This window comes from Bos taurus, chromosome 1 (genome assembly GCF_002263795.3).
Source record: "Bos taurus isolate L1 Dominette 01449 registration number 42190680 breed Hereford chromosome 1, ARS-UCD2.0, whole genome shotgun sequence".
Classification (NCBI taxonomy): Eukaryota; Metazoa; Chordata; class Mammalia; order Artiodactyla; family Bovidae; genus Bos; species Bos taurus.
In genome coordinates, this window is record NC_037328.1 from 710,838 (window position 1) to 732,003 (window position 21,166).

At 38.6% G+C, this 21,166-nt stretch overlaps 1 protein-coding gene and 2 pseudogenes across 1 annotated transcript; 2 read left to right on the forward strand and 1 right to left on the reverse strand.

The window, feature by feature from the left end:
- The window catches only part of LOC112447011 (coiled-coil domain-containing protein 3-like), a 98,433-nt pseudogene extending 84,963 nt beyond the window's left edge, over positions 1-13,470 (forward strand).
- Positions 4,174-5,105, forward strand: OR9M1CP (olfactory receptor family 9 subfamily M member 1C, pseudogene; annotated as a pseudogene).
- Positions 13,471-13,645: 175 nt separating the features above from the next.
- On the reverse strand, positions 13,646-14,578 carry OR9M6 (olfactory receptor family 9 subfamily M member 6). Its single transcript, NM_001390816.1, has one exon. It carries the CDS (start codon positions 14,576-14,578, stop codon positions 13,646-13,648), a length of 933 nt encoding a protein of 310 aa, NP_001377745.1.
- Between the last annotated feature and the right edge of the window lie 6,588 nt (positions 14,579-21,166).

Consider the following 21,166-nt stretch of genomic DNA (forward strand, 5'->3'; position numbering starts at 1 on the left):
AAAACACCTCAGCAAAGAAGTGTTTCTCATGGTCAAAGCCTCAAGCTTATTTAAACATTGTCCCTAAAGATGAGTCTCTTTATTTGATGTCTTCCCCTACAATGCAGGAGACCCCAAGTTGATCCCTGGTTCAGGAAGATCCCCTGGAGAAGAAAATGGCAACCCACTCCAGTACTCTTGCCTGGAGAATCCTATGGACGGAGGAGCCTTGGTAGGCTATGGTCCATAGGGTCTCAAAGAGTCAGACACCACTTCACTTTCACTTTCACCTTTGAATAGTCATTTTTCATTATTACAAAAGAAAGAATAGCTCAGAAAAGATATAATTGTATCTTTTTCTTGCCTTCAGAGAGTGGCAATTGCTCCACTCCTTAATCAATAGACAATCTTGTCTCTATGTTTGCAGAGCAAAGCAGATGGACTATCATTCAAGGAGAGTTAATATTTTCTAAGGAGGAAGCCATCTGTATTTCATAAAAGTATAATTCCAATGAATTAACTAGTAGATCAGTGATGCTTTCCTTCTTTGCTTAACCCTTTGCTTAGAGGAAAAAGGAATCCTGATTGATAATAAAATAATATGTATTAATTTCTCAAGGAGTTCAAACTTGTCTCAATAGCTTAATAATATTAGCTTCCAAGGTGGCGCAGTGGTATAGCATCCACCTGTCAATGCAGGGGGCAGAAGAAATTTGAGTTTGATCCCTGGGTTGGGAAGATCCCCTGGAGGAGGAAATGGCAACCCAAGACAGCATTATTGCCTGGAAAATTCCATGGACAGAGGAGCTTCATGGGCTACAATCCATGGGGTTGCAAAGAGGTGGACACACTAAACACACACACATCACACATTGAATATTCGCTGTGTGAAAAACACTATTGAAAATACACATATTAGCTCATTTAATCCTCATCATTGTCTACCCTGTAGACAAGTGTCACTATAATATGTAATTTACATATCAGAAAATGAAATCATATAGTTGTTGAAATTTTGCTGAAGTCATACAAATATGAGGTGAAAGAGCCAGACACATGGGATTTATCATCCATGCGTTCAACCACCACAGCACATCTTCTCTGATATTGTGTCAAAAGATGTAAACCTGTTGGAGCACAAACTCTAAAGCAAGATTTATGCTAGCTTTAAGCTAATATCCGTATATCCAATTCAGCACATTGAGTTTTGGGGAATAACTGTCTTGGTTAGGCTAATCTTTTAAGTACCACTGTCTCTAACATTTCCATTTCTGGGGAGGTCGTATTTATTGAAGAGTGCCCAGTGATCCAGAATGTCCAAACTCTGGCCCTGACTCTTTGATTGCAAAGTTATGCAATCCTGGATTGTTAACTGGGTTGAAATCATTAGTTCCTCTTCAGTAGAGGTGGCCAACATATTTTAAAGAGCTGTGAGAATTAAGTTAGATGAGAAAGCACTTTGAAAATTATAAGATGGCAATGTATCCATGCCAGATTTTCACATTTACTCTAATTTATCTCTTTCATCTCCTGCATTGGCAGTCAGATTCTTTACTACTCAAGTGACCTGGGAAGCTGTTAATTTAGCTAACAGAACAAATGTAGAAAAATAGACATTAAGTAATCCAGAATCTGCAATCATAATTGTATACATAGTTGATTTTCTATACCCAAAGAATAGCTTGGTAAATAGTTGCATTATGCCTATTAATTCTAAATGTACAAAAAGTTTCAAAAGACATTCAGTTTTATTAAAAATCTGGAACAAATTGAGAAAAAACAGGAGCCTTATGATCCAGCAATCCCACTGCTGGGCATACACAATGAGGAAACCAGAAGGGAAAGAGACACGTGTACCCCAGTGTTCATCGCAGCACTGTTTATAATAGCCAGGACATGGAAGCAACCTAGATGTCCATCAGCAGATGAATGGATAAGCAAGCTGTGGTACATATACACAATGGAGTATTACTCAGCCATTAAAAAGAATACATTTGAATCAGTTCTAATGAGGTGGATGAAACTGGAGCCTATTATACAGAGTGAAGTAAGCCAGAAGGAAAAACATCAATACAGTATACTAACGCATATATATGGAGTTTAGAAAGATGGTAACAATAACCCGGTGTATGAGACAGCAAAAGAGACACTGATGTATAGAACAGTTTTATGGACTCTGTGGGAGAGGGAGAGGGTGGGAAGGTTTGGGAGAATGACATTGAAACATGTAAAATATCATGTAAGAAACGAGTTGCCAGTCCAGGTTCGATGCACAATACTGGATGCTTGGGGCTAGTGCACTGGGACGACCCAGAGGGATGGTATGGGGAGGGAGGAGGGAGGAGGGTTCAGGATGGGGAACACATGTATACCTGTGGCGGATTCATTTTGATATTTGGCAAAACTAATACAATTATGTAAAGTTTAAAAATAAAATAAAAATTAAATAAATAAATAAATAAATAAATAAAATGAATTGGGGAATAAAAAAAAATTTTGGTAATGTGGTTAGATCATAATCTGAGATAGAGTATATAAAATGAAAATGAAAATATATTCAAATCAGACATTATGCAAATGCTGAACTTGTAGGAGCTGTGTGTGATGTGCGTTGTTAAGGAAGAATTATATATGTATGATATATATATATATACACACATTATATATGACATAAAATGTATATATATGTATGTCTATATATAGATATATGTATATATGGGCTTCCCTGGTGGCTCAGCTGATAAAGAATCCACCTATAATACAGGACATCTGGGTTCAATCCCTGGGTTGGGAAGATCCCCTGGAGAAGGGAAAGGCTACCCACTGCAGTATTCTGGCCTGGAGAATTCCATGGATTTTATAGTCCATGGGGTCACAAAGAGTCAGACATGACTGAGCGACTTTCACTTTCACTATATATGTACATATGAAATTTGTACTTATATAAAATGTGCACATGTAAAAGATTTTACTTATTTCATTCATTAAGATGCTATAAATGTTACAAAAGATAATTCAAAGAATCACAATATTATAAATCAGGAATTCACAAATAAACTGATAATAGATACAAAACTGCCTTTCCACTACAGAGCAAATCAGTTGTCCCTGGAAAAAAAATGTACCTGTCTATAAACAAGTATCATGTGTGTTTCTCTGGGCTATTTACAATTTACAGAGCTGTAGACTAGTGCGATGGCAAGAGAATGCAGACATCATTAAGAGAAGGGGGTAGGTGACCCTTTTTAAACATCTGTTACAATTTATCATTAAACATTGAAATAGTCCTGAATACTCATTATATTGCCTGGATTAATTCAGTAATTGTCCAAGCATGAAAATTTCTCTAGTTAGATTCCATAGCTTGGCTTATACTCTAAAAAATAAAAAATGGATGTACTACCTACTATTAATATGTTGCCAACTTTAGAACGGTGAATCAATGAGATGCTAAAGATATTTAACTGTAGAAGAAAATCATTTAACATATAATTTGATGAGACAGGCACTGTCATTTTCATACTAATGATGATGAAACTTAAACTTAGTGATTACTTGGCCTGACTAAAGAATTGTAACTGCTGAGCATTAGAGTTAGGATTCAGTTACTAATTCTGTTACTGATTCAGTAACTAATTCTGAATATTTTCTCTTTCTATTTTACAAGCAACTCTTAGAAGTTCCTTTTTTCCTCAGAGGCAAAATGCTTCTCAATGTATGAGAGATAAAGTACTTTGACTCCTCTAACTAGGCAAGGTTTTGACTGAAATAGAAATACTTTAACTTGTTGTGCAAGTAAAAAAATACTGCAAAGTGGAACAGAAGTGAGTTACTCAGAGTGTGCTATATGCAATGTGATTAACCATGATCATTCACATTGGTGAAAGATGAGAGAGTAAATGAAAGTAAGAGGTTCAGAGGTTAGAGTTCACCCACTGGTTGATGCTGTGTCATTTAATGTGGAAAATTATAGCTTTAAGAAATAGAAGTGGTAAGTTATCAGTTCAACTGGAAATACGTACATTTTTGGTGCTTACTGTTCATATGCCTAGGGGTTACCAGGATGCCCGTAGATTTAGAATTAATGTTCTAATTACTTTAGCCATTTTCATATTTATTTTTTCTCTGACTCTTCAGGTTATTATAAACATCAGTACCCTGTCAAAATTCCAACCTCCACAAACCCTGCAGAGAATGCAGGTGGAGAACAGCTCTGTGAAGACACAGTTCTTTCTCTTGGGAGTCAGTGACCACCCAGAACTGCAGAGTGCTCTTTTTGCTGTGTTTTTGTCCATCTACTCTGTTACCCTGATGGGCAACCTTGGAATGATTTTATTAATCACAGCCAGTCCCCCTTTGCACACCCCTATGTACTTTTTTCTCCGCATCTTGTCTTTCGTAGATGCCTGCTACTCTTCAGTCATTGCCCCCAAGTTACTTGTGGGCTTAATTTCTGATAAGAAGACCATCTCTTACAATGGCTGTGCTGCACAGTTATATTTCTTCTGCTGTTTGGAGGACATAGAGTCTTTTCTCTTGACTGTCATGGCTTATGACCAGTACATAGCCATCTGTAACCCCTGCTTTACACCATTATTATGTCCAAGAGGATTTGTTGCCAGCTTGCAATTGGAGCATTTCTGGGAGGCACCATGACCTCAATCGTCCACACCACAAATATATTTCACCTGTCTTTCTGCTCCAGTGAAATTAACCATTTCTTTTGTGACACCTCCCCTCTCTTCTCTCTGTCCTGCACTGACACTTACATCCATGACATTGTACTGGTGGTCTTTGCTAGTTTAGTGGAAGCCCTCTGCCTTCTAATAGTTCTCCTCTCTTATATCCTCATCTTAGCATCCATTCTTAAAACAGGTTCTGCAGAGGGAAGAAGAAAAGGATTCTCCACTTGTGCTTCCCATCTGACCGTGGTCTCTATCTACCATGGTACCCTGATCTTCATTTATTTGTGCCCTGGCACTGTCCATTCAATGGCTATTGATAAAGTGACCTCTGTGTTCTATACATTGATTATACCTATGTTAAATCCCTTAATTTACAGCCTTAGGAACAAATATGTAAAAAATGCCTTCAGGAAAATGATTAGCAGAAAATTTCTTTCTTAGGATAAAACTGAGGCTGACAGCTTTTCTACCCTGTTTCTTTTTTATTTAATTTAAGTATATTTATTTTAATTGGAGGCTAATTACTTTACAATATTGTATTGGTTCTGCCACACATCAACATGAATCTGCCATGGGCGTACATGTGTTCACCATCCTGAACCCCCTCCCACCTTCCTCCCCATACCATCCCTCCGTGTCATCCCAGTGCACCAGCCCCAAGCATTCTGTATCAAACCTGGACTGGCGATTCATTTCTTATATGATATTATACAGATTTCAATACCATTCCCCCAAATCATCCCACCCTCTCCCTCTCCCACTGAGTCCAAAAGACTGTTCTATACATCTGTGTCTCTTTTGCTACCCTATTTCTTGACTTTTGTTCTCTAAATCTCTAAAGATTCTGAGTGCTGAAGCTCTAGTACTTTGACATAAGTTCCTATAACCTACCAGTACAACCTTCTGAATTTCCCATTATTTTCAATTGTGCCTAAATTGAGTGTAGGGAGCAGGCCTTAATAATCTTAATCTTCTCTCCAAACTAAGGAAGAGTAGCAATAGGGTCTCTGCTGTTTTGCACAAAAGGTGTTTTTTACATCTCTTTCCTCTGTTCCTGAGAGGCCCTAGTGAGGTATCATGAGAAGAGCAACTGCTCTATCCATGTCAATTAAACTTACTTCCCTAAAGGCTCCATTTTTTTTTTTTAACAATAGGCTTAATAGACTTGCTCAGTCAGTGTTACTGTATCAGATTAGTTTTGTTTGTACCCTTTTTATGTGCTTACATCACCCTGTAAATATTCCATCATAACACATAGAAATAAGTAGTAAATAAATAAATAAGAACCCTCTCTCCATGTCTAAATATTCCATAAAAGCATGACGCTTACTATCCTGTTCCCCATTTTTTCTACTATGCCACTTACAGTGTTTGATCTGAGAATTCAATTTGAAAATACTTATTGAACAACAAATGTATGAGTGTAGCCAGAACAACTAATATAAGATTGAACCTTTGTAAAATGATCAAAAAAATTGTTCTTTTCTTTGATTTTATCCTACCATGTTCACTTTAGGTGAAATCTATTTGCATATGGTTTCTTTTGCCCTATACAGAAATGAGAGTCAGAGACAGGAATTATTTGTTATAAAACTCTTCATTCTGCCTTATTTCCTCTTCATTCTGCCTTAATTATATCAGCAAACATCCCCTGATCCTCCAAAGAACACCAAAGAGGACTCCCATCTCCCCACTGGGTTCATAGCATTGCAGTAGTTAATAATGAAAATAAGTAAGCAAATAAACTGAAAGGCCCCATAATATAGTTCATATCATAAACCATATATGTTAAATCATATATTAACACAAATATAGTTCCCTTTGCAGGGGAGGAACAAAGTATTAGTTATATTAGAATGCTATATATAGTGATTATGTTATCTATGAAAGTATGAAATAAATTAGAATACTCTTCTAAACAAAATTTTAACAGTGGTTATCACAATTGTGTAGTGCTAAATTATTGTATGCTAGTTAATCCCTGAAATATTTTCCAAAAGCTTAATTAATTGCATATTCTGTTCTGCCTGTATTCAATTAGCAATTAATCCAGTTGTGAAAACAACACAATGTAAAGTTCTCAGAAGCATTCATTTTATCTTAGGTTGTGGCCATGAAAGGAACATGGAGGCACTCTTTATAATTTTAGGAGAGAGCAATTGCTTATACAGATTTTTATTTAGGTTAGGTTTTGTTCACTTATGTTCAATATCCCTTTGGTGCTGATGATGTTATAATCAAGATATCATTTGAAGGAAACAACATATTAAAAAACTTGGAATTTTCAGCAGACTATTTGAATTAGAATTCTAATATGAATTGGAATTTTAGACAAACATATTTTATTGTTTCTTCAATATTTTCTCTCATGATTTCAAGTTATTTATAGTTCATAGAATATAGCACATTTCAGGAACTCTCAATCACTGTCTAAAGCTCTTCGCAACCCAATGAAATTTATTAAGAACATATGAAAGTATTTATATCTGCAAACATTAGGCTTCTCAGGTGGTCCTGAAATTTCTAGACAGTGTAAGACTTTGAAACCTCAATTCCTGTTTTGTTTTTTAATTTCAATTTTTTTCTTCTCAATTAAGCATCTCCCTTTTTCCAATTTCCAGGCATTCAGAGGAATGCCTCCCTGGTCTGGTAAGTCATAGAACATTCAGACCAGGACAATACAATCATGAACTGCTGTTTAGTCTATCAAGGAGAAAAGGTCCAGGTAGACAATTAGCTCCTAAACATATATATCTAGCCCCTAAATAATAGCCTTGGGTCTTAAGAAAGTGTCAAGGAACAGTGTCACAATGTCTGGAAAACCTGAGAAACTTAGGGATCCAAGAAAGCCATAAAAATGACAAACTGGATGTTGTGAAGTTTAAACTAATTGGTCAAAAATGATGCATATTAAAGTTACAAGTCAGCCAAAAATATGCAGATCAATACTAAAAAATATATAAAGCTGTTGTAATCCCCACCTTTTGGGGGCTCTTCTCTCCTTGTCAGTGTCTATGCTAAGGGCTTTGCATCTCTATCTTCTAAAATAAACTTTGCCTGTGTTGAGTGTTTGCTAGTTTGTGGAGTTCATTCCTCGGCTCCAAGAACAGAATCTGGTTTCCTGTTTCAGCACCAGTGATAAGAAATCAGCCTGCCAGTGCAGGACACGCAAGAGGTGTGAGTTCAACCCCTGGATTGGGAAGGTTCCCTGGAATGTGAAATGGCACCCCACCCCAGTATTCTTGCCTGGAAAATTCCATGGACAGAAGTGCCTATGGCTCATCGGGTTGCAAAGAGTTGGACATGTCTGATCATTATAATAATGAAGCCCATTCATATCATGTAAAATTAGCTTCACTGACCATTTTTCAAATATATATGTAATGAAAAAAAATCCCTGTTCTATTTTTATCTTTTCAAAGTTTTGACTTAATAATGTTTACAGAGGATCAGGAAAATGGGTTGTTTTTGTTTGTTTGTTTGTTTTGGTTTTGATTTATGCTCATTTCGAGAAAATGATGAAGATGGAAGAGAGTTTAAGGTAATAAGATTTGAAGTTGAAGAAGATTTGAAGATTGAAGACCTGAGTTCAAATCTTAAATATACTACCTTTTATTTGTTAGACCTGTGACCTTAGCCAACTAACTCCTCATCAGGGACTAAATTCTGGTATTGAAAGAAAAGATGGTGTAGTTTATCACATGAGGTCACGAGATGGAGTCTGCCGGATTCATCTTTCACTTTATAGCCAGCTCACTGGGCTCGGATGATCCCCTGGAGAAGTGAATGCCAACCCACACCAGTATTCTTGCCTGGAGAATCCCATGGACAGAGGAGCCTGGCGGCTACAGTCCATGGGGTTGCAGAGTCAGATACGACTTAAGTGACTTAGCATGCATGCATGCCAGTCTTAGAGATTCTAGTTGCACATCTCAGCTGCAGCTAATATCTGGAGTTCTCTGCCCAGAACCCTAAGGACTAGCTTCTCCTGACCCTGCCTTCCCTCCTGCTAGAGCTTAGCAGAGATTTCTTCACAGTGACCTATGCTGGCCACACCATTTTCAATCTTGGCCAGATGCCTGAAAACTACCTTAATGGTCTAATTTCCAGATGTCACAAGTCCCACCTCACTACTGATTTCTGTGGACAAAACCCTTCTTGTAAAGTTAGTTTCTTTACTGCCATGAGTGGAATTAGATTTATAACCCAGTACACATTTTTATTGTTAGAAGACTTTGCTCTCTAATTCATCCTCTCACACACTATTCAACTACCTTATGGTTTATCGCTGACTTTAGACTCTCCACCCACACTCTTTTTACTGGCCACTGCTCAGCTGTCAGTCAGACTATCATCTCACCATCCATCTGCTTTAGTTCCCATCTCTGGACCTCAGAGGATGCCCTTTATTAGAAATGTTAACTGCTTACCAATCAAAGTGAGAGGGTAACAGGCAGGAAAGCCAGGGGTCTCTAAATGGAGAAAATAACCCACAAGTGTTAGACATTTTTATCTCTCTTAAGCGGCAGGAGGAAACAAACTAGTGATATTTTGTCCTTCTCTATACAAATTTAAAAGGAGGTTTCTCTTAAAATACTGTGTTGCCATAAGCACACCTGGTTTCACCTGAAGTTAACTATTCTCAAACCTAGAGATAACCAATGCCTTTTTCTTATGGAAATGTTTGTCTTCAGCTATGCTAATGTACTATGCGTTTACCCCAAACTCTGTCATCAAGTCGGTTCTGCCTCTTGGCTCAGAACCTACTTGAAAAACCAGTATGTTATACTCAGATATAGTTCCCCTAATCTATGTAAATGAAACTATTCGTACGGTGGTCTGCCCTTCTTCAAGATTCAAGTTAATCATTTTATGGCCCAGGATAAACCATTTGGTGCCAAGATTATCCCAAAATGCATCTTATGGGTGAGGGGCCTGGTGCCATTCTGAATTTTAAGACATTCCTTTCTTTCATTAACAGACTGCTAGTGACTATATAACATTCAGCTGAAGATTAGCAGAGGGGTACTCTTCTGCCCCCTTCTGATGCCTATGTCAGAAGCTTTCTCTATCTCCTTTATACTTTAATAAAACTTTATTACCCAAAAGCTCTGAGCGATCAAGCCTCGTCTCTGGCCCCGGATTGAATTTTTCTCCTCCGGGGGCCAAGAATCCCCGTGTCTTCGCATGATTCAGCAACAACCTTTCAAAGGGATTTCAGACTGTATATATTTTTGAGAAAAATATTTTACAAGCCAGACTTTGATGAAGTTGATATTTCCAGGCTGCCTTATTTTTTTTTAATCCACATATTCACAATATCTTTTTTTTTAATATAAATTTATTTATTTTAGTTGGAGGCTATTTACAATATTGTAGTGGTTTTGCCATACATTGACATGAATCTGCCACAGGTGTACATGTGTTTCCCATCCTGAACCCCCCTCCCACCTCCCTCCCCATCCCATCCCTCTGGGTCATCCCAGTGCACCAGCCCCGAGCACCCTGTATCATGCATTGAACCTGAACTGGTGATTCGTTTCACATATGATAGTATACATGTTTATTTTCCCAAATCATTCCACCCTCTCCCTCTCCCACAGAGTCCAAAAGACTTTTCTATACACCTGTATCTCTTTTGCTGTCTCGCATATAGGGTCATTGTTACCATCTTTCTAAATTCCATATATATGCGTTATTATACTGTATTGGCAGAGAAGGCAATGGCACCCCACTCCAGTACTCTTGCCTGGAAAATTCCATGGATGGAGGAGCCTGGTAGGCTGCAGTCCATGGGGTCACTAAGAGTCGGACACAACTGGGCGACTTCACTTTCACTTTTCACTTTCATGCATTGGAGAAGGAAATGGCGACCCACACCAGTGTTCTTGCCTGGAGAATCCCAGGGACAGGGGAGCCTGGTGGGCGGCCGTTTCTGGGGTCACACAGAGTCGGACATGACTGAAGCAACTTAGCAGTAGCAGCAGCATACTGTATTGATGTTTTTCTTTCTGGCTTACTTCACTCTGTATAATAGACTCCAGTTTCATCCACCTCATTAGAACTGATTCCATTGTATTCTTTTTAATGGCTGAGTAATACTCCATTGTGTATATGTACCACAGCTTTCTTATCCATTCATCTGCTGATGGACAACTAGGTTGCTTCCATGTCCTGGCTATTATAAACAGTGCTGAGATGGACATTGGGGTACACGTATCTCTTTCAATTCTGGTTTCCTTGGTGTGTATGCCCACCAGTGGGATTGCTGGTCATATGGCAGTTATCTTTAAATAGGCATGTGCGTAATATGGTACCCTTCTGAAGAATGAGCTAAAAACTGCAAGAGAAAGAAACAGTTGCTGTCTATTATGAGCATATAATCTGAATTAAAAACAGTCAATATAAAAAGAAAATTTTTTTGACTATGTCTCATGGCTTTTGGGATCTTAGTTTTACAACCAAGGATTGAACCTGAACCCCCTGCAATGAAAAAGCAGAGTCTTAACCACTGGACAGCCAGGAAATTCTCACTAATAAAATTATTTTTATTTCATAAAATTTTACTCATTATATGCACTGGGGAAGATAATGTGATAAAGATGCAAGGGTTCCAATTAAAAAAAATAATGAATAAATTCAATAGTAGACCACCTTAACTGCCTCCTGAGAAATCTGTATGCAGGTTAAGAAGCAACAGTTAGAACCAGACATGGAACAACAGACTGGTTCCAACAGGGAAAGAATACATCAAGGTTGTATATTGACACCCTGCTTATTTAACTTATATGCAGAGTACATCATGAGAAATGCTGAGCTGGATGAAGCACAAGCTGGGATCAAGAGTGCTGGGAGAAATATCAACAACCTCAGATACGCAGATGATACCACCCTTATGGCAGAAAGTGAAGAAGAACTAAAGAGCCTCTTGATGAAAGTGAACGAGGAGAGTGAAAAAGTTGACTTAAAACTCAACATTCAGAAAACTAAGATCATGGCATCAGGTCCCATCACTTCTTGGCAAATAGATGGGGAAACAGTGGAAACAGTGGCTGACTTTATTTTGGGGGGCTCCAAAATCACTGCAGATGATGACTGCAGCCATGAAATTAAAAGATACTTGTTTCTTTGAAGAAAAGCTATGACCAGCCTAGACAGCATATTAAAAAGCAGAGAAATTACTTTGCTAACAAAGCCGTGGTTTTTCCAGTAGTCAGGTATGGATGTGAGAGTTGGACAGTAAAGAAAACTGAGCTCTGAAGATTTGATGCTTTTGAACTGTAGTGTTGGAGAAGACTCTTGAGAGTCCCTTGGACTGCAAGGAGACCCAACGAGTCAATCCTAAAGGAAATCAGCCTTGAATATTCTTTGAAAGGACTGATGCTGAAGCTGAAATTCCAATACTTTGGACACCTGACATGAAGAACTGACTCATTGGAAAAGACCCTCATGCTGGGAAAGATTAAAGGCGGGAAGAGATGGGACGACAGAGGATGAGATGGTTGGATGGCATCACCTACGCAATGGTCATGAATTTGAGCAAGCTCCGGGAGTTGCTGATGGACAGGGAGGCCTGGCGTGCTGCAGTCCATGGGGTTGCAAAGAGTCAGACAGGACTGAGCGACTGAAGTGAAGTGAAATTTAATACAGGGGCATAACTACAGACACAAATGACATTATTATAAAATTTAGTGAGGTTTAGAATATGAGTTATATCATAATTGAAATGGATGGCAGGGAAAAAAAACTAATGTAGCATTTAATATTTGAGGGAGGCTTCTTCTTTATTTTCTTTTCTTCCTGTCTTTTTTTTTTTTTTTTTTTTTTGAGAAAGCCTTTTTAGTGTGAGTACAATTTGGACAGTTAAGCTTCAATCTGCATGTGGTTGCTGTTGTTTAGTCACTAAGTCTTCTCTGACTCTTCTGTGGCCTCATAGGCTGTAGCCATGTTCTTCTCTCCATGCAATTTCACAGTTAAGAATACTGGAATAGGTTGCCATTTCTTCCTCCAAGGGATCTTTCTGACCTGGAGATCAAACCTGTGTCTCCTGCATTTGGCAAGCGGGTTCTTTATCACTGAGCCTCAGAGAAGCCTCTACCATCTACACATACTGCCATGGAAATCAAATTAATTAACAAAGAATCTCAGTGAATTTCATTTATAAATTTTCACAAAAGAGTGCTGCAATATATATCAAAAGCTTAACCAATATTGAGTAAAATGATAATAACAAAATGAGAGACAAAGAGTAAGAATATGAAATATAGAATATTACATGAAGGGTAAATCTACTCCTGAGAAAAAAATATGAAAGTTCAAATTTATTTCATTTAGCCTATTTCCTATTGGTAGATATTTAGATTATTTTCAATAGTTTGCCCCTGATGCTGGGAAAGATTGTAGGCGGGAGGAGAAGGGGATGACAGAGGATGAGATGGTTGGATGGCGTCACCGACTCGATGGACATGAGTTTGAGTAAGCTCCAGGAGTTGGTGATGGACAGGGAAGCCTGGCATGCTGTGGTCCATGGGATTGCAAAGAGTAGTACACAACTAAACAAATGAACTGAACTGAACTGATTATAAGCTCTGATGCAATGAATACTTTGAAAGTGGTAAACTTTTGCAGGTTCAATTGCTAGAATTACTGGTTTAAATGATACCTGCATATTTAATTTTCAAATTCCAGGTGAGTTACATATTTCATTCAAATAATAGCAAATTATCTTCCATAAAGAAGACTAAACTTCCACCAACAATGAATGAGTGTGGAAAAAAAAAAAAAAAAACCTTAAAATGATAAAGAATTAGACATATGTAACAAGGCCTGGCTCTAACATTAGCCTCTGGCCCAATTTTATAGTTGAGGCTTCATTGCCTGTAGAATTAGGGAACACCCATACTAAACTGACTTTTCCATTAGTTAAAACCAAAGGTCAAGAAACAGGGCAGAAAAGTTGTCAGCCTCAGTTTCATCCTTTCTTAAGAAAGAAATTTCCTGCTAATCATTTTCCTAAAAGCGTTTTTCACATCTTTGTTCCTCAGGCTGTAAATCAAGCGGTTCAGCATAGGTATAATGAATGCATAGAACACAGAGGTCACTTTATCAATATCCAGTAAATGGCAAGCACTGGGATGCAAATAAATGAAGATCAGGGTACCATTGTTGATAGAGACCACAATCAGATGGGATGCACAAGTAGAGAATCCTTTTCTTCTTCCGTCAGCAGATTGTGCTTTAAGAATGGGTGCTATGATGAGGATATAAGAGAAGAGAACTGTTAGAAGGCAGAGGGCTTCCACTAAACTAGCAAAGACCACCAGTACAATGTCATGGATGTAGGTGTCAGTGCAGGACAGAGAGAAGAGAGGGGAGATGTCACAAAAGTAATGGTTAATTTCACTGGAGCAGAAAGACAGGTGAAAGGTATTAGTGGTGTGAATCACTGAGCTCATGGTGCCCCCTAAAAATGCTCCAATTGCAAGCTGGCAGCAAATCCTCTTGGACATAATAACAGTGTAAAGCAGGGGGTTGCAGATAGCTATGTACTGGTCATAAGCCATGACAGTAAAGAGAAAAGGCTCTGTGTCCACCAAACAGCAGAAGAAATAAAACTGTGCAGCACAGCCATTGTGAGAAATGGTCTTCTTATCAGAAATTAAGTCCACAAGTAACTTGGGGGCAATGACTGAAGAGTAGCAAGCATCTATGAAAGATAAAATGTGGAGAAAAAAGTATATAGGGGTGTGCAAGTGAGGACTGATTGTGATTAATAAAATCATCCTAAGGTTGCCCATCAGGGTAACAGAGTAGACGGAAAGAAACACAGCAAAAAGAACACTCTGCAGTTCTGGGTGGTCACTGACTCCCAAGAGAAAGAACTGTGTCTTCACAGAGCTGTTCTCCACCTGCATTCTCTGCAGGGTTCCTGGAGGTTGGGATTTCAGCAGGGTACCAATGGGGATGTTGATAATAATCTGAAGAGAAGCTACAAAGGAAAATAATTAAAGTAGTTAGAATAGTAATTCTAAATCCACTTGGCACCATCATAACACTTGGGCATAAATAAAGTAAATTTAGTATAAGCATAGCTTTTCAACTGAAATACTTTTTTTTTAATTAGTTAATTGCTTTTTTTTTTTTTTTAATGTTTGGCAGAGACATGTAGCTTGCAGGACCTTAGTTCCCTATGAGCAATGGAATCCATCTACTTTATATTGAAAGCACAAAGTCCTAACCACTGGATGGCCAGGGAATTCCCTGAGATAGTTTATTTAATTGAATTGATTGTTTATACTTCTATTTCTTAAAGCTATATATATATATATTTTTTTTTTTCCCCCTCATTAAATGAGACACCATCAAACCAGCGGGTGAACTCTGAATTTCTTACTTTTATCAACTCTTTCATCTGTCACCAACTTCAAGTGATTGGGGTTAGTTACATTGATACATAGCAAACTGAGTAACTAGCCTCTCTTTTCCTTTGTGGTATTTTTGTTAACACAACAAATAGATACATTTCTATTTCAGTTGAAGCCTTATACATGTAGAGGAGTAGAAGTTCTTTATTTCTCACCTTGAGATGAGAATTTGCCTCTGAGGACTAAAGAAACTAAAGTTTCTTGAAATACACTGATGAAATAGAAGGAGGTAAGATTCAGAACTAGTTATATAAGTAACTAAATCCTAACTCTGCCACTTAGCAGTTATAAAGTCTTCAGCAGGCCAAGTAATCACAGAATTTCAGCTTCATCACCTATAAAATGAAGAGGACAGTGCCTTCCTCGTCAAATCGGAGAAGGCAATGGTACCCCACTCCAGTACTTTTGCCTGGAAAATCCCATGGATAGAGGAGCCTGGTAGCCTGTAGTCCATGGGGTGGCTAAGAGTCGGACACAACTGAGCGACTTCACTTTCACTTTTCACTTTCATGCATTGGAGAAGGAAATGGCAACCCACTCCAGTGTTCTTTCCTGGAGAATCCCAGGGACGGGGGAGCTTGGTGGGCTGCCGTCTATGGGGTCGCACAGAATCGGACACGACTGAAGCGACTTAGCAGCAGCAGCAGCAGCAGCATCAAATCGTATTAAATTTCCTTCTAGGCTCAATATCTTCACCATCTTGTTCATTCACTGTTCTAAAGTTGGCAACACAGTAATTCTGCAGAATTCCATATATCTACTTTATGTTATCTGAAATCCAAGCTATGAAATACAACTAGAGAAATCCAAATGCTTGCATATTTATTAAATTCATCTAGGCTATTCAATAATATTCAGGAATATTGGATGGCCCCTTTGATTAAAATGATAAAAGATGTTATAAATGCTCAACTACCCACCTCTCTATGTTATCTCTGTACTTCCTTGTCATTGCTTTAGTCCACAGCTCTGTAAATTGTAGATAACCCATAGCAATGCAAGTGACACTTGTCTATAGACAGGCACATTTTGCCCAGGATAGAGATAATTGATTTCTCTCCCCACTGATGGTAAAAATCCAGCTTTACATCTATTTGTCAGTCTATTTGTGAATTCCTGATTTACGATATTGTGGTTCTTTGAATTATGTTATGTACATTTCATAACTTATTACGTATTGAACAAAGTAAGTAAAACCTTTGATGCCGGTAATGCTATATGCATTGTTATTGTTGCTCGGTCGTTAAATAAGTGTTTGATTCTTTAGGACTCCAGGGACTGCAGCGTGCCAGGCCTTCCTGTATCTCACTGTTCCTGCCTATAAAAGTTAAAGTTAAACATGTGTGCATATATGTTATATACACATATATATTTTTCTTTAACAATTTACATTATTCATGGCTCTTACAAACTCAGTATTTAAATAACTTCAGATTTGAAAACATTTTCATTGTCATCTCATATTCTCTGTCTCAGAACATAATCTAAGCACATTACTAAAATCTTAACCTCCTGTCCTATCTTTTGTTCCAAGTTCTTAACAAAACTAAATGTCTTATTAAAACTGTGTATACATTTAGAGTTAATAAGCACAACTATCTGTGAAGCTATTTTTGGGGTACAGAAAATGAACTACAAACACAATAATAATTGTAGATTCTGCATTGTTCAACACCTATTTTTCTGCATCTGTTCGTTTCTGCATCTGCATTGTTTCTAGGTAGATTAGGCAAATTCTGGGTAAATGTGTGTATCTGACATTAATACATTTGCATCTCATAATTTTCAAAGTAAACTTTCTCATCTAATTTAATTCTCACAGCTCTTTAAACAGTGCTGATCAACTCTCAGTTTTATTTAGAAGAATTGATGATTTCAGCCCAGTGAATAGTCCAGGTCTGCATAGCTTTGCAATCAAAGAACAGGTCCAAAGTTTGGACATTCTGTACACTGGACATTCTTCAATAAACACTACCTTCCCAGAAATGGAAATGTTAGAAATGGTGGAGCTTAGAAGATTACTGTAAATAATATAGTTATTTCCCCAAAACTCAATGTGCTCACCTGCCAGGGAAGTCCTTGGTCACTTTTTTTTTTCCTTTTATTTTAATTTCTTTAAGCTTTTTTATTTTGTATTGAGGTATATCTGATTAACAAACAATGTTGTGGTAGTTTTAGGTGAACAGAGAAGGACTCAGCCATACACATGCACGTGTCCATTCCCCCTCAAACTTTCATCCATCCAGGCAGCCACGTAACATTGCACAGAGCTCCCTGTGCTATCCAGTAGGTCCTTGCTGATTGTCCATTTTTACTACAGCAGTGTGTGCATGCTCACCCCCAGGTCCCATTCTCCTCCCCCTACTCTTTTCCACTGGTAACCATAAGGTCATTCTCTGAGTCTATAAGTCTCTTTCTGTTTTTATAAGTTCATTGTATCAACTCTTCTTAGGTTCTGCATGTAAAGGATGTCATATGATATTTCTCCTTCTCTGTCTGAATTACTTCACTCAGTATGACACCCTCTAGGTCCATCCATGCTGCTGCAAATGGCACTGTTCCATTATTTTTAATGGCTGAGTAATATCATTATTTTTTAAAACATTTTTTTCCTTCTCCCTTAAAGTCAGCCCTCTTATCTGCCTGAAGCCTTTTACTTGTGTATTGACAGTTGTTGGGATCAATGCATTACCATAAGATAGGACAAATAATATTAAAAAATCAGTTCAGCTGTAATTGATATATAGCTCCATCCATTCTTAAAAATAAATAATATATAACGAGCACAGTGTTCATTCTGATTCCTAGTCAGAGTCCAGTAATGGTGAGGTTTGTTTTAAGGTTGGCTGCTGTTGTTGTTTAGTTGCAAAGTCTTGTCCTGCTCTTTTGCGACCCTGTGGACTGTAGCCCAACAGGCTTCTCTGTCCTTGCAGTTTCCCAGGCAAGAATCCCGGAGTGGGTTGCTATTTCCTTCTCCAGGGGATATTCCTGATACAGAGATCAAACCCATGTCTCCTGCATGGGCAGGCAGATTCTTTAACACTATCATGTGTCAAACATTAGATTTTTGTTTCTGCTGTTGTTTTTGTTAGGTACATTTTCAGAATTTAAAACCTGTATTACCCTAAGTATGTTTATCCTCAAAACATCAGTTTCTATGTGTAAAATAGGATCACACACTCTGATATCCAAATCCCAATGGGAAAACTTACCTGAGCAATTAGAGTTCTACAGAGGAGTCGAGTACACACAAAGGAAATGATGTAATGTGTTTTTCTATATCTTAAGAACATCTCGAGCAAAAATATATTATGACTTTCAAAATGGTAGATTGTTATACATAAAATTGGAGGATGATAGTTGCTATCTGATTTGACTTGTTCAAAGCAATTTATCAATTAATAGAAGTTCTATGTGACAGAACAGTGGTGAACTGAAATGAAGCCAAATATATCCATACACGAATTGAGAATTAGAAGGTCTTTAAGTAAACATTGTTAACTAAAAAATAATATAGTTACAACCTGTAAGGAGACATTTCACTTGATGGGAATGTTAAGGACTTTGAGACCAGGAGGCAGCATCAGTAGCCATGAGAAAACCACTCAAGGAGGCAGGAGGCGGAGTCAGGCTATACACAAGTTTGCAACCAAGGGGACAGAGAATCGGAACATCAGAGATTATTGTGAGGTAGAGAAAATCAGATATCAAGTTAAGGAGTTAATTTTTCTTCTACATATGGAAAGATGCAAGCCTCTGGGCTCACTGAATTCATTCCTTTCATATGTAATTCAGCTCAGTTCAGTTCAGTTACTCAGTCCTGTCCACACCCCATGGACTGCAGCATGCCAGGCTTCCCTGTCCATCACCAACTCCCAGAGCTTGCTATCTGGGCCAAATTCTGTCTCCTGATTGTTTGCATCCTTAATTCCTCGCTCACCTTAAGGCGTAGCCGATGTGGCAGATGGCTGCTGCTTGCATTCCCTGAGCTCTCAGCAAACACCTGTGCGGGTGGCAGCAGCTGCTGGCGCGCAGTTTTGGGAGCCCTCATTCACATTTGGAGGCCAGAAATCATGGATAGTTGTGACATTTCTTGTTTATGGATATGACAGCAGACATTTAATTTCACCACATGAGAAAGTCAATGATGAATGAAATTGACTCCAATATGTGTTGTCTGTGCATCACATTCAAGTGGAATTTTGGCCATCCAAGGTCAGAATTGACCTGATAATCTTAATACAAACATTTACTCTATGTATGTGTGTCAGCTGGTGTTCTGGATACAAAACAGAGAAAGGGAGGATACATGGAACTCCATATGAAGAATTTGGCAAATGGAATACTGAACGAGAGACAAAACAGGAAAAAAAAATAAGAAATTGATGGGAGATTGAAAATTTCATGGCGTGATCGAAGTATTGAAATGAGATTTACAGCAATGTTGCCTCTGTGTATGTGTGTGTGTGTATGGGCTTCCTTGGTAGCTCAGTGATAAAGAGTCCGCTTGCCAATACAGGAGCCACAGGAGACAGGGGTTCGATCTTTGGGTTGGGAAGATCCTCTGGAGGAGGAAATGGCAACCCACTCCAGGATCCTTGTTTGGATAATCCAATGGACAGAGGAGCCTTGTGGGTTACAGTCCATGGGATCACGAAGAATAGGACAAATGAAATGACACAACTGAGTGAACACATACACAGTAAAATGAAGCACAAAAATATTATAAATGAATGAAAAATTCACACGAATTCTTACAATTTGCAGGTAAGAGAGTGGCCAGATTATTTATGTGAAGCCACATAAAGAAATATAGAAGAACCTTTCTGTGTTTGCTTTACAGACAAGTCGGAGGAGCAGTCAGTGCACCCCCATTACTCCAGATGGGGCAGAGGGGAGCCTCGTACAGTGGACGGTGCACTATCTATAAAGTGAGCCCTCGGCTCACCCATGGCAGTGGAAACTACACTACAGAGAGGGTTCTGTCTATGCAGATCAGTGGTGACATAGGCCTTGGCAAATGCGGTCGTCCAATGGGGAAGAAGGAAATGACAGCCTGAGGGTGATGAAAACCAAATGCTTTGTCTTAAACAGCAGAAAATGGTGTTGGGAATGCAAGTGTGTGCTAAATTAATTGTTTTTTCCTTCATTGGCAGGCAGATTCTTTACCTACTTGGTCACCAGTATATATAAATATATATATAAATATGGGCTTAGCAGGAGACACTGGTTTAATCACTGGGTCAGAAAGATCCCCTGAAAAAGGAAATGGCAGCCCACTCCAGTATATTTGCCTGGGAAATCCCATAGACAAAGAAGCATGGCTATGGTCCATGGGATAATAAAAGAGTCACATGTGACTTAGTGATTAAATAACAACAAACATATGCAAAAAAAGTGATATGAATCACTTTGCTGTACACCTGTAACTAATACAACTTTGTCAATCAACTATCAGATCAGATCAGATCAGATCAGTCACTCAGTCATGTCCAACTCTTTGTGACCCCATGAATTGCAGCACACCAGGCCTCCCTGTCCATCACCAACTCCCAGAGTTCACTCAGACTCACGTCCATCGAGTCAGTGATGCCATCCAGCCATCTCATCCTCTGTCGTCCCCTTCTCCTCCTGCCCGCAATCCCTCCCAGCATCAGAGTCTTTTCCAATGAGTCAACGCTTCGCATGAGGTGGCCAAAATACTGGAGTTTCAGCTTTAGCATCATTCCTTCCAAAGAAATCCCAGGGCTGATCTCCTTCAGAATGGACTGGTTGGATCTCCTTGCAGTCCAAGGGACTCTCAAGAGTCTTCTCCAACACCACAGTTCAAAAGCATCAATTCTTTGGCGCTCAGCCTTCTTCACAGTCCAACTCTCACATCCATACATGACCACAGGAAAAACCATAGCCTTGACTAGACGAACCTTTGTTGGCAAAGTAATGTCTCTGCTTTTGAATATGCTATCTAGGTTGGTCATAACTTTCCTTCCAAGGAGTAAGCATCTTTAAATTTCATGGCTGCAGACACCGTCTGTAGTGATTTTGGAGCCCAGAAAAATAAAGTCTGACACTGTTTCC

Bases quoted from the DNA above. Each gene is read 5' to 3' on its own strand.
- OR9M6 (NM_001390816.1), bottom strand. From the start codon at position 14,578: ATGCAGGTGGAGAACAGCTCTGTGAAGACACAGTTCTTTCTCTTGGGA.